Source organism: Bactrocera dorsalis, chromosome 4 (genome assembly GCF_023373825.1).
Source record: "Bactrocera dorsalis isolate Fly_Bdor chromosome 4, ASM2337382v1, whole genome shotgun sequence".
Lineage (NCBI taxonomy): Eukaryota > Metazoa > Arthropoda > Insecta > Diptera > Tephritidae > Bactrocera > Bactrocera dorsalis.
The window spans coordinates 46175088-46190281 of NC_064306.1; the positions used below are offsets into that span (position 1 = coordinate 46175088).

Genomic DNA, 15194 nt, shown 5'->3' on the forward strand with positions numbered 1-15194 from the left:
CTGATGAATTCACACACAGTTTCGATGGAATTACTGATGATCACGGATTTTGATTGGCCCACATGTTGATCGTCATTTATGTCCTCACGACTGCTTTGAAATCGTTGAAACCACTCGTGCTCTCTGCTACGGGATAGGCAATCATCGCCGATAACACAGTGACTTTTTCATGTCGAAATAGGATAATGTAGGTGCGGACGACCTTTGGTTCCAACAATATGGCAATTAGGCATGGATCCTAACAGTCAACGAAACAAACAATTTATTGTAGGAAACTTTTAATGAGCGCTTTATTTCTGAAAAAAGTGATCGAAAGTTGAGCTTCTCGACTGGTATTTATTATAAAACTTACGTCTTGGTCATAACATTAAGTTATAAGCAATTTATTTAATATTTTAAATTATGACTTCTCCTCCTGAATTTGCCATCTGGCAACGAAAAGAACCAAAAGTTTTATATGCATGGCTCAGAAGCAGCAGACTATCCTAATCTGACAAAAAGCGCATTATCTCTGATAAACGTGGTTGAAAATTGAGCTTCTCGACTAGAATTTATTATGAGGCTAAAGTTCTGGCCATAACATTAAGTTAGGTGATTTTTTTTAATGATTTATGATAACTCCTCCTGGACTTTGTAACTACCTACATCGAAAGGAAAGGAACCAAAACTGGTATATGTGTGGCTTATTAGCCTACCAGACTAACCTAACCTAACCTATTTCTTATTGAGGCCTCATAGGATGATATGTTAATGTTGTGAGGTTAAGAAGAATGCGTAAAGGTATTTCAGTACCCTTAGGTTTTTTTTTAATTTATTAAAAAATTTATAATCATCAAAATAGTTTTTTCATAATAAAATATGACTTTTGTTTCTTATTTGTTGACTAGAACACCCTTTACTCGTGTGACCATAATGCATGCTTTCGATTCCAATTTAAATTTTTCTCAACTCTCGGCTTTATGCACTGTTTCATATATATAAACGTTAAATATAAAAAAAATGTTTTCAGATGAATTTTGTAAAATAAAATACGAAAATAAAAATTATAGACTTCCCGCTAAAATTGAAATGCTAACCGAAATAAACTAACATAAATATTTTGTAAATTTCTCACATTTTCATTACACCCACAACAACTCAACGCGTGTGAAATGGCTGCGCAACGACGCCGTCTCTAACATGTTGCCGACGTCTAAAACGACGACGGACGACGCTATATGAAAACAAATAAACACGCATCACGGCCAAACATTTAAAACGACGCGTGAAAATATTAAAATTTTTATTTCAAAATTTATATTATGCTTTATGATTAAAAATAAAACGCGCCACAACAACAACAATACAAAAATTGGAATTACTTTGCATAATATTGTGATCGCGACTGCAGCTGCATGCCGATGGCTATCACACAAGTCCAGCACATCAGCGAACGCCGCTAGTGCCGCGCGATCTGGGCGAGGACTTCAATTTGGATTTTGACGATGACTTTCCGATCGATGCGCGTCGGCCAAAAAATGCCAAGTAAGTTCATTTAGTTTGATTATGTAAGTGTTAAGTGTTTAAATTATTTTATTTTTTTTGTTTTTTATTTTTGGAAATTCTATTGTGTTGTACCCATTTGCACAGAAATTTCCACTTTGCTGTCACAACCCAACCACAATCCGAATCATTGAAACAAATTAAAAAAAAAATATTTTTAAGAAAAATTTTAAAAAATTATTTTAAAAATTTAAAAAAAAAAATATTTCAGAAATAAAGTTATTCATAAGTGTTTGAGTGCTCCGTTTCTGTAAGCTTTTGAATTTACGCTTGTAAATAAATATAAGTAAATGTATTTTTTAAAGAATTTTTGCGTTTTAAGCTTGAAAGTCATGAGCCCAGCGCTAAATTCCTACAAAAATTACGAAAACGTTTTTGAAACAGTATAATTTTTTTGAGTTTCATTTTTTTATTTTAATTGGCTGAGTTTTGTCCATTACCGCTGCTTTTACCCCCATTCTCATATGTAAATATTAACCCTTATGTGCTGCCCCACTAACACGAAACCAAAATATTGGAAACCTTATCGAAAAATTTTTGCCAAAAATTTACGCTTTCAGATATTTGTTTTTATAATAAAATATTTATATTATTTTCTTTTTCCTTTTATCGTCCATGTGTGCGCTTTTTGTACGCCTCAAACAAAAACAAAAAACTTAAAAATTAAAAAAAAAAAAATTGTGAAAAAAAATTAAATTAAAAAAATTAAAAAAAAAAAATTTGGAAAATTAAAAAAAAAATAAATTTACAAAAAAACATATTTTTTAAAACTAAAAAAAAAATTCAAAATTTTTTGAAAAAAAAATTTATAAAAATGTGAAATTAAAATTATGTTCAATTAAAAATAACAATTTACAAAAAAAATGTTGAAAAACGAACTTGAAAATATCTCTGCAACCCGAAACTCTAAAATCCATTTGCTCACGTCACACACAGAAACCACTCCAGCAACGCTCTGGACCACGTTTCGATTACATCATTGAAAAGGTTCGACTCTTCATTTTACTACAACAAGTTTCATTTCGTTGCTTTATTGCGTTTTTGTTGGATTTATGAATTTGCTAATTATAGTAATATACTATACATACAATTTACTCTTGGCTTATGTATATGTGTAGGTAGTGTGTTTTTTGTGAAATTCGTAAATTTAATTAGACCCGAAATTCTCTGGTATAGCATTAAATAAAATTGGCTGTACCGAAAAAAACTTACTAAAAAAACTTTAAATTGCACTTCTATATGTTCGTTTGGTTTGGGCAATTATTTTTTTGTTTGGGAAATGAGACAATTGTATGTGAGCACGGGTTTTGTGTAGTCCGTTTTTCGCATGGAATTTGTTAGTTACTTTTAAATGCGTTTTGTTGTTGTACTTTAGTTAAACTAAACTTTTTAGATGAAATTTTAGACATATAGGTCACTTGTACGAATACTTTTGCACGTAACTGTGTTGGAATATTGCACCCACGCACTTTGGTTTGGGTTATTTAGAGCCTAAGGATAAATTGTTGTACTAGATTTTTGAGAACCTATTTGAATTTAATATGAAATATGTTTATCTATGATAATAAAAAATTATTAAAAAAAATTTCTCTAAAATCAGAAAACTTTTTGGATATATTCTATTATCTCTCTATACAAAATATTTGGCAACATGAAACATCGTATTTACTAGTATATATCCAAGGTTTATGGCTTTTTAACTGTGTGACCCTTAACTGTCTGATTGATATCTAAATGTTTCTAAACGATGTCTCTGGGAACTTTTATTAACAAAATTATATTGATACATTTTTTCCTTAAACTGTTGTTTAAATCTATTAGTAGATCTATAGATGACTTTTGGAAATATATGCTTAACAATGTATGTATTATTAAATAGTTCAATCAGTTGGTCTTACTTGAAACCACATAACTACTGACTAGTTTTCGTAAAGTTCTTGAGCTCTGTAGTCAATTACTGGAAGATTCACAACAAGGTTATTCCAAACCGTCAGGCATTATAAGAATAGTCTGAAACTAAGAAATTAGTCAAACACAATAAATTTGTATATCAAATATCGAGTAAGAGCTTCTGAAGAAAACAACGAGTGAGGCAGTTTTGACCGAAATATGCTGATAACTTGAAAGCATCAGTCTTACTACTGATATTCTACAAATACTTTGGTTAAATATTATCGAAGTCTTGAAAATGCATCTATCGTCTTTTTAAATACTCTACTAAGTAGAAAGGCAAACTTGATAAAAATTACCGATAAATCTGTACAAATAGTACTTCCACTACGAACAAAAAGTGAATTTGTTTATTAAATGTTAGTTCATTATTCTCTCAAATCAATTTCATTCCGTTCAAAATAATCCTCGTTATACGAGTCGCACTTTTACTAACGTTTTACCAGTCTTTGAAACAGTCGGAATTTTGTTTTTTTACCTTCAAAACTTTCTAAGATTCTGATTCTATTTGCTCAAATGTTTCAAAAAGATTGAGTCCGCACGGAGACAAATCAGGCGAATAGATGATGTGGAACGATGTGAGTCCAGTTTTTGGCAAAAAAGTCGCGAGGAACCTATGACAGTATGATATACTGCATTATGAGATTTTGACCCCAAACCGAGACTTGCACGCATTTGAGACATCAAACATTCTTCAAAATGGTTTAGGCTGAGCCAAATGATATTTCAACACTATCAGTGAGGTTTTCAATTGCCCATCGACGTATTCATATGCTCGACCAGAGGTTGATGGTCGTCCAGAGTGCAGTTCATCTTTAATGCGTTGTATGCCCGCTTTGAAAAGGTTGTATCACCACAAAATGTTTTGTAAGAAGCAAAAAATTCACTTTTGCTTTACAAAAACGCATGTAACTCGGAGATATTAAAACTGTGGACAAACAAATGCTTGGCAAATGTTATAGAGTCCAACCAAGCTTCAAAAAAATATACCTGTCTTCCAGATGCCTGGGTCTTTTAAATGACAATTTCACCTTACTGATTTTGATCACAGTAGTATATTAATGCTTTTCATTGATTTTTTACAAAAAAAACTCCTTTATTATCTCCCGAAGACTTCTACATTCAAAGTTTGCTATCTACTAAATGTTTCAGGTTCAATACTTGTATTACCCACTGGTATAGTTATTTCTTAACATTTTACAAATAATTTTCTAAATATGTAGAAAAATTGTTCTATCTACATACGAGTACGAGTATATCTAAAACATTTGCAATTACTTAAGTGACTTTTAATAAGCCATATTTAAATGATGGTGTCATAACACAATTAAATACTTTAAAACTCATTAAATTAGGTATTCAGATGTATCGTTTGGACAGTGTGTAATTTGTTAGAAAATAATTCGCTAATAAAATTCAGAAATAATGAGAAAGATGACGTCAGAATTATTAATGTATTTAAATATAATTACCTACAATAATAAGTACCCACTTATTATGACTTACAAACATTGGAATATGTATGGTATATTTAGTCGGATTCTTTATAGATTTTATTCATTAACTTAGTGACTGTCAGTTGAAACTACGATGATGATATAGATAAAGATTATATATGAGCATATCCAAAATTAGTTATATGGATATCATTATCTTCCTGATAGCCGATTTTCCCTAAAAATGAGGAGGCATTTGAGAAATTTAGCCATTTCCAATCAATACTCTTCTGTTTGCTACTTTTTAATTCTACTATTTTTCACCATCATCTTCATAAAACTATTTTTCTAAGCTACAATTCGAATTTCACAACTTTAATTAGATCTCATAATGAACGCTCAAGATGTTACTACTACTGGCGAAGGTTTTGTTACAATGTAAATAGTAACCCAAAAAATATAATGTAAAAATTAATATATGATATCATACTGTGCTATATGAATTACAAAAGCGACCACTGTCACTACATATGGTCTGTAATAGGTACGGGTTCCTACTTAGGCATATGTAACCATTCTCTCTTATGAACTTCCTCTCTCAGAGCCACCGCACATTCACACTTTGGAAAAGATACACAAAAATACAATTAAACTATATATTCGGGGTCGTGGAAATGGTGTACAAATAGACAAGTGACTGGGGAAGTATTCATTTAAAAAAAGGGAAGTTCTACAGTGTTATAAAAAAAAATAATAAATTATTACACCTTTAAGCCCTTTCACTTTCGTTCAGATGTTCTTGGTAACAATAAGAAAAAGATAACTTTATATATATAGGGTGACCTATATCGAGGTCCCCTACTTTTTTAAAGAAAAAAACACAGAAACTTCAAATTTTATGAAGATTATCTCTTTCAAATATTGACCGTGGCTACGTCTGAGATGGTCCATAAGCTGAGTCCAAAACGGCCTCATCGCTGACAATGTTTAGTTCGAAAAATTCGGATCTTCTTGGAACTGGTCAAGAGCCTATAGAGCGAGACTATGTCGCACAAGCTTTACTTTGTATGATTTTAATGTAAGATCTCGACTTAAATGAGGCAAGTCGTTCTATCGACTCTTCACGAAGATCATGGATTCGCCCTCAGCTACAGCTGCTATACTTTTTTCACTGCGTGGTGGAGGTGGTCTATTCGGTCGAATATTATCCAATAATGAATGATGGGTCTCAAGATGAGTGATGGTGTTGCGAATAGTACGCTCAGTAGGCCGATTATCTTGACCATAAGTTGAGCGGAGATCGCAGAACGTGAATTCTCGTAATAAAGTTGAACGATTTGTAAGAGTTGTTCAGGCGTAAATCTTTCTTCCGTTATCTAAAAACGACTACTGAAAAAATTACCCCTACTGGGATCACTCGTTACATAGTTCTGTGAAAAAAAATCCAATGTCCATCCATATTGGATGTAAGCGAAGTTAGAATAATGCGATTTAGATATCATAGAAGATTCCGTTAGTGGCAAATAAATAGAAATTAATCTTGAGTCGAAGTTTTCATGAGCAATATTATTCGCCATGGACAGAAACAGATAGTAATCACTAAGTGCCAGGTCTGGACTATACGGTGAATGTATATGAAAGTTTCAAACAAGTATCTGGAGCTTTTAGCGAGTCACAATTGATATGTGAGGCCTGAGGAGGTTCTTATGGAACACAATTTCTCTGCTATTGGGTAAAGTGGGCCGATTCTGTGTGATTGCTTTCTTCAGATGATATAACTGTCAACAGTTCGAGAAAGGAGTTTGAATGTAAGAGAGCAACTCAGCATATTATTCTCTCTACTCTACATACATGAAATTCACATGCTAGGATATTTCCTAGTTTAGGCAGTTCTGCCACATTCTTCTATACTGTTTAGTAGGCTGAAGAAGCTGCATGATACTTATTACGCCGTCTGTATTTATTTTCTGTTGCCAAATCAAAGCGGATGCTGCTGATTGTAAATAGAAGTAGGTACTTACTGTTATACGTAAGCAGAAAAATCAACGTTGAAACTAGGCCAGGTGCCAGGTTATTGACTTGCCGCTTGCAGATGCCAAAGGATGTGGCGCGTATGCAACAACAACCAAGTGACACATACATACACACATGTGTGAATATGTGAATGTTTCTACAAATGGGGACACATGCAGGGAACAAATGTGGCACGTGCATGTGGACTAACTGCACTCCAGCCCGTTAGCTAACGTAAATATTTAATTTTCAGTGCCAAAACGTGCAGCTCATTTCAACATAAAATTTGCTGCCGTTTGCCAAACCAAAATGCGGAAGGTGCCATTCTAAATTATTAGATTATAGCGACCACGCCCACTACGGCCGACAAAAATCCTATTTATTTACTAATTCAGTTGGTTGCTTGCTTGTGATAAATAGCTAAATACGGACACACCTTTTTTCGAGCGATCCCCCACACTCACGCGTTGAAAGAAAGGATGAAACAAAGCGCGACTTATCACGTATTGTTCTTGCCACATTGCCATTGTGACAGCAACAACATTAGAATATTTCACCTCATCCTTTTCGCATTCAGACACGCAGCGGCCGAAAACAAAAGTCATTTTGAGCGCACCCTTTGCCACGCTTTACTCTCCGTTTGCTTGCTGCCGAATCCTTTCTAGTTGCCGCGTGTTGCTGCAGTCCCTTAGGTCTTTGGCGCAGGCGTCGGTGTGACATATTCACTCATACTGGCGCGTAATATATTCATTTGTGCAGCAATTACTATCACCACCGTTGCAGAAGAAAGCGCGTGTCATAAACACACCCCTGATAATGCACATGCAGCACGGGGTTGCAGCAACAAACCCACAAAGCAGTGCAGCGACGAATGTTTGGCAATGAATGAACATTTCTTTTATTCCACGTCCATAAAATTCCTCTAACCATAAAATTTCCGGGAGAAAAATAATACGTGTGCGTGACTTGCAGCAAATTAGCAGCAATGTTGCATGCAACAACAAAACAATAATCCATAAATTAGCTAAATTTGTTTCGCATCGGAGTTTTTGAAATTTTTTTTCTAATATTTTTCATTGTTGTTGCACGAAAATTCAAATGAATTTGTAGGAGATTTATTAAAGATAACCGGAAGCTTTGCTTGATAAATTTTTCAAAATTGATTGCTATAGTCAATTCATACTAGCATTATAATCTCCTTGTCTGAAAAGGATATATTTTACTCTACTCCCTTAAGACTCGAGTTCTAATGCTCTATTAATTACCCTGTCCAGCTTCGTTTGCTATTAATAAGTGAATTTAAAATAGCTCTACGCTCCCCAGGCAGAATTCTCCCTCTCACTTGTCTCAAATCACTCAAACCATTTAACAGCATACACTTAGAAAAAAAATGCGTTAATTTTTCTTTGAACAGCACTGCATACTCAATATGCGTACCGTACGTAAATCCAGAGTTTCCATCTGGCAACAAATTTAAATTTTAACTGACTGTGGACCACTAATGAAAATGAAGTACTAAATTCTCTCATCGGTATTAATAAAATACTGAATAACTTGGAGTTAGAATTTGAGTGGTATTTTGTCATAAGATATCCTAGTTTTTTTATAGAGTTGGTAACTGTAAATAAAAAATAATCTAGTTAGAAAATTAAGCTTTTTTAAGGCCATAACATTGTATCACCATGCGAAGTTACTATTTTTAAGTGGAAGTTTAAATGGCTAGGGTGCGAAATACAAGTATATTACTTATGGTAAGTTCTGAGACGTCCATATTTGAAATAAATTTATCACCTAAATATGTTCAATAAATACTGATACCTTAACTACAAGTATTTTGGAAAAATACGTTTAAAATAGAAAATTAAATTTTCTATAAAACCGATTTAAATTGCCTCAGAACTCACGTCTCACGTTCCCTTCGATAAGTTCTTAAATTAATGAATTCTAGAAACGATAAATTGTTTGGGGTTTGTTAACTTTTCACGTAGAATTCACAGAAATCAGTAGAATATCCCCGATGACGAATCTCGATTTATCTATGTTGTGCTAATAAAATAGGTCAAATTCTGCTTTTTTCCAAATCTGAATGATTGAAGATTAAATATGATTTGATTCAAAAAATGAGGCTTCGATGTATGATGAGAAATATGTCTTGCCTAACATTAGCTACAATAATAAGATAGGCTTCCTTTTATCTATAAAATAACATACCAATAAGTCTAAAATTTGTATTTACTTTATATTATGGTTCTTATCGGAGAATTTTTTTAAATTTCGATAATATATACTTTTCAAAATACCATATTAAAGTTCTAAACGGGTTCTAACCGACATATGTTTTGGGAAGTATTAAACTTTTTATTAAACGCAGTTATATTGTCAATATTATTAATTAGTAGTTCGGAGCTATGTCTTCAAGAGAGATGGTCGCTTTAGGTTTTACGAGTATCCACGGAAAACTCAGGATCACTCCAAAAGTAGTAGTTTTCTTCGCCTTTGTGTTTATGGAAGTTTTTGGAAGGATCTTGGTTTGTGGGCTTATAAAAGTCGAACTCATGCTAAATTGAAGCAGAACGACCATCAAGCGTGCTGTAAGTTCGGAGAATGGGCCCAAAACGAGCTGACCACCGACATTGGTTCATATTTCTGAAATGAAACCACCGCTAATGTTGCAGTCAATGGGGAATGCTATAGAGAAATTATTAATGATTTTTTGGTACTGTGACTACCCCAAATCTTTTAAAAATATATCGGCAAATTCTTATCTTTATAGTAAAGCTAAGTTCTTGATCATAACATTAAATGACACTAATGTGCGTTTGATTTCTGCTTGAAAACCACATGTCAATGTACTTGCTTTAAAGAGGTGTGTATTAACTCCAATAGCAAAGTCGATAGACATATCTTGAGATTCCTGACAGTGGCCATCAATCGATTTTCATATTAGACTTTTCTGGGTGCCCGGCCACAGTGAAGTCGTTAGAAAAGTAAAGCCAATGCGCTTGCAAAAAAGGGTATCCTAACCTAAATTACATAATGATGAGAACGAACCACGTTCACCGTACGCGTATACGCTATGGATTTATTATTGTCGCTCGAACTTAGCAAACTTTGGTAAGCAAACAGTACATGGGCGTTTTCGAAATTTTTTTGGACTTAGAAAATTCCATCGAATTACTTTCTTCAAACAAATTTTATCTGTCCACAATGATTTGAGTTATACCATTAGCTTCAAGTAAAACGTGTGTTTCTGAGCCTGATAAACTTTTTTTCTGAAAGTCATAGATTGGCCGTGTAAGTGTTAATAAGCTGTCAGTTTAACGGGATTAGTTCCCATCTTCATCGATGATTTTAAATTGTAGCTAAGAAGTTCTTTATATACAGCCTATCAAATGAAGGGTCACTGTAGATGATACTATTTTTGGTTGAGAAAAAAATTAGATCAGAGAGAAATACAGATCAATCATCTTGACTATATCAGCAACTAACTTTTTCCTACACCTTAAATTACGCTCAGTGTAATAAACTGCACTCGCAGGGATTTGTGTTTCAATAAAATTCAGTCAGCAAGTTAGTTGTAACAAGCCACAGACAACTACAGGGTGAGTGCGTTGCTGGCAAAACATTCACCAAAACACAAGTACGAACACCAACAAACACCAACACACATTTGTTTTTGCAACATTTTCACTGTCAGTAGTTAAATTTACGACATGCTGCTGCTGTTCTGGCAGAGTGAAGCCAGTATGCATATTGATGATGATGATAATGATGATGAGCACGGCGATGATGCTGACGCTACTGAGCGCCGGCTTCATGTTTGTTTATCCAACAACTTGAATTTTTCGATTGCGTTATAGATAGCATTAAATGGAAATCCACCCTTAAAACCCACGGAGTTACTAAAGGCAAATGCAAAGTAGTCAGCAAAATCAAAAATAAACAGCATAACAACAACATGTCCGCATGGTACATGCGATGAGCTGGTGTAGCGCTAAGCGCGGCCACTGAGCAAGGTGAGTGGAGTCCATCAGCGTGCTACGCCGTTACTACGACGCAACAAGGTGCTACAGACAGTACAATGTTGTAAGCAACAACAAAAATAACAACATGTTTTATTGTGAACCCCACAAAGTGTGGCATGGTCGCATGTTGGCTGCCTTGTGCTCCATTTATGTGTGTTTATGCATACACCGGCTACGCGCAAGTGCTACGTGGCATGCCACGCTAAAGATGCTTAGGTCAATTTATTTGCGTCGCATGCAGATTGCTTGTATAATGTTGTTGCTTGTTGTTTCTATTTTTGTCGTCGTAAAAACTGAAACGTAATATATAAAAACAACAACAAGGGGAAAACGGAAGCGACATTGTGTTGCAGCAGCGAGCAAACAGAGTGGCCACTTAAGCGGCTGTTGCAAAAACGACGCAAACAAAGCAGCGAATACATACATACACATTCGCATAATAAGTGAATAGTTATGCATTAGTGTATGTATCTCGAAGAAAATATGAAAATAAGTATAAAGGAAATGGGCCTGTATATGTGACAGCGAATTCTCTACCAAAGCAAGTCGTTTGAAAAAGGAGAGCGGCAAGGATGTACGACGTAAACAAATGCGCTGCGCGTACCTGTGAACTGTGCAGGTGTGTGTTGAGGAATCAAAAGCAAAGCGGCATAAAACATGTTTACGACGTAAAGTAGAGGAACACAAAAAAAATAAGCTATTTCAGAATTTCTCAGCGCCGTAATGTATGCTACTTCCTGCTTGCAGAAATTCACCACACTTAGTTATGATGGCCCTGCAGGAAAATATAATGTTTTCAAAGTCTAAAATTTTAATTTTTCAATGAAAAACGTCTGAATAACAGCAAGTCGGCGGAGGTCGATAGATTTCTGGCTGAGCCATTTAAATAGGGCGGCCCAGCTTGTTTGTAGAATATTATCGAACGAAAGCATGCCCAACGATTGGAATTTAGGTCCTAATCCACAAAAAGGGAAACTCCACAATTTGCGTGAAAGATTAAAGTCCACCGTCAACAAACTGACTGAACCTTATCAGTGTGGCTTCAGGGCTGGAAATCAACAACTGACCAAGTATTCACCTTGAGCATAATCTTGGAAAGACCAGTGAGAAGCAAGATCGAGAAGTGAGCAAAGATGCTTTTATGCCGCTATGTCTGAATTTGGTATCCCGGCTGTGTAAACTTACGTTGCAACAATAAAAGCTCTGTCAAGATCGGCAAGCACCTCTCTGAGCCATTCGATACCAAACGAGGGCCTATCAAGCAACTTCTTCAATCTACTTCTGAAGAAAATTACTCCAGCTACGGGTTTGAATACAGAAGGTACATTCTTCTATAAGAGTCTTCAACTGCTGATGTATGCCGACGATGTTGATATCATTGGCCTAAACAACCGCGCCGCTAGTTCTGATTTCTCCAGACTGGATAAAGAACCGAAGCGAATGGGTATGGTTGTGAATAGAGACAAGAAGAAATATATCCTTCGAGGCTTAGATAATTTCATCTAATAATGATGGTGCATTGGTCTGGCAGAAAGCGGTCAGAAAAGTCTCGCCAAACAGCTAGAACCTTTTCAACTGGTAATTGGCATTCGCGAACAAAGCCGGCAGGTGCATGGTTGCGAAGGTCGCTATTATACTTAAGGAAACAGGATACATTAACGGTTTGAAAGAAGGACATTCCGAAACCCTCTTGCACTCGACTGCACGCTTGATAACTTGGACCACTGCGTCGAAGATCCGCTTCTGGTGACATTCTCTCTCCGCAAAAACCTCTGAGGGAGATTTGGGTGGATTCCGAGACGCGGAGGAAGAGGCACACTGAGCTTTTTCAAAGATGGATTCAAGTTTATGCGGACGTGGGCGTCTTCTGTCGGGAGCTCTCAGTTATGGCTTCAGACTGTCAGACGAGTGTAGTATCTTTTAAGTAGAAACAACAGCCATTAAGGTAATGCCAGATGTATTTATCCAAAGTTTACTTGCTTTAAAGAAGGTGTGCATTCACTCTTATATTACAGCCGCTATACAGGCCTTGAGCTCGCTGACAATGGACAACAATATTTTCATATTGTAAGTCGCTATACATGCATTACTATTTTCATATTACACTTGTTCGGTTGCGTGGCCACAGTGGAGTCGCTGGAAACAGCAGAGTCAATTTCGCTTGCAAAAAAGGCACCATTCCCCATATTCTATCAGGGTGGGAACGAACCGTATTAACCGGTTCTTTTGCGTTCTAGCGTTGGATCTATGGATCTCACTCGAGCTTAGCAAACTTTGGTAAGCAAACGGCACATGGGCGTTTACGAAACTTGTGGACTCAGAAGTTTCCATTGAATTACTTGTTTCTGGCAAGGTTTATCTCCCCACAATGATTTTAGTTCTAACTGGACACTGTCCAATTGTCACTCATGGGGTGAGATTACAGATTTTGTAAAGTTGCATGGCAGAATATGAGGTGGAAACCATTTAATACTTCTCCACTGTCTAGCTTTCGCCAAACTACGATAAAAGCATCTCGCTGACCATACCTTATAAGAATGAGGCAAATTGGCCGTCGTGTAAACGTATATTAGCGTCCGCACTACATATGTTGCAGGCCCAAGAATTTTTATTAATATGCGACGTTCTTTTTGATTCTTATCTAGGAGTTCTGAGCATCATAACGAATGGCGTCTTTAGCTACCTAATAGCGTGGCCTTACGAATATCAGCACAACGGCCTGTAGATGTTCTTAGTAAAAACTTTGAAAATAATAAAAATATTTTAATGAGAACTGTTTCTTCCATGAAGAAACTTAAATCGATAACAGACTTGTTCAAATTCGCTAATAAAATATTATGTTAAAAAAATGTCATACACTAAATTATGTTTTCCTACAGAGTATGCACCTCTCTTGGTATGTTGAAGAGCGAATTCGCCGCACTCTTCATATAATGTTCACTACATGCTCTCCAGAGTTAACTCTCTGCATAGGCGTTTAGTTTGCTAAAGTATTTTCTTGAAATGTGTTTATATGTATGTCTTTATGTGAATAGGAATATATATATATAGGATATATATGAATGTAGCTAGTGAAGCATAATCATGTGCAGCATATTAAATTCCGCTTTATGACCGCAACTCTCAGGAGCATAGCCACATTTGATTACTTTGATGCGACTAGTTTCCTTTTCCGCATAGCAGGCTGCACTAAAGTTTTTCTTAAGTCTTGCGAAACTTTAATTTATGTGCATTTTCAGCTGCTTACATAAGAATGTGGTTACAACAGAGAGGCCCAAGATGTTATGCATTATGATAGGGTCTTTAAAAATAGAGGAGTTTTGAGAAAGATTTAAGTAGAGTTTGAAAATATAGAAAGAAATTTATTTTCTCAATGTTGGAAAATGTGGAACTGAGATATCATAGGTAAAGAAATCTTTTCGAAAAAAAGTCACAAAATTCTGATACTTTACTTTGAGGGTATATTGAATATTCTTCGATAGCTTTCGTACCATACTTTTTGGTTAAAGTTTCGGTTACGTGCTTTCTTCATCAATCATCCTAACCTTACTACGAGATATGTCAGTCAGATATAATATATTTCCTGGTATCTTCAGTTGTCCTAAGCCAATTTCTTTGAGAGATCCAGTTCGGAATATTCTCTAATTGCTCAATTAGCTAAATTTTTAAAAAACAATTTCGGACTCTTTCTCAATTCTTCAGTATTAACTCCTGTCAGAGAAAGTAGGGGTAGCAGGTCCTCACTTCGTCGATTAAATAGTCGATTTCAGAACTTATTTTATAAAGCTATATTCGATACATGGCAATTCTTCCGCAATTTTCTGAAAAGTTTTGAACTTTATTGATACCATTGCCGATCTCCAAGAGGTCTTTCGAAAAAAGGCATCTGGTGGTGAGAAAGCTACCTTCCTGTTGAAAATTCTCTAGAATCCATAAACCAAGAAAAATTCTTATTACAATAGATCAATCTTTTGCTCATCAAGACAGTTTGGTTTTCGAAATTATGACGGTTTTCCAAAACAAAAGTCTTTGTTTGCGAAGAATTTAGAGCAGAAATTGGATTTCTCGGATCATCGTCTGATAAATGTATCTCAGGAGGTCATGTGAAAATTTTAAGTCGACTAATCCAGCGATTTTAGAGGAGTTCTCTTCACAAACTCTGAGAAAAGAGTCTCGAAAATAACATGTTTAAAGCTTTGGGAGCTGATTACACCAAATAAAAAAAATA

General features: G+C 35.3%; 1 protein-coding gene across 11 annotated transcripts in view; it reads left to right on the forward strand.

Annotated features, from left to right (window-relative positions):
* The window catches only part of LOC105234191 (proton channel OtopLc), a 121647-nt gene that overhangs the window by 63188 nt on the left and 43265 nt on the right, over positions 1–15194 (forward strand). For 10 of the 11 annotated variants that reach the window (XM_049456528.1, XM_049456535.1, XM_049456532.1 and 7 more), the window contains one exon: positions 1391–1524. In XM_049456528.1, the coding sequence (XP_049312485.1) occupies positions 1391–1524 (134 nt within the window). Of the gene's footprint in view, positions 1–1390; positions 1525–2478; positions 2530–15194 lie in introns of all 11 variants that reach the window. The other variant, XM_049456534.1, reaches the window with a different exon arrangement.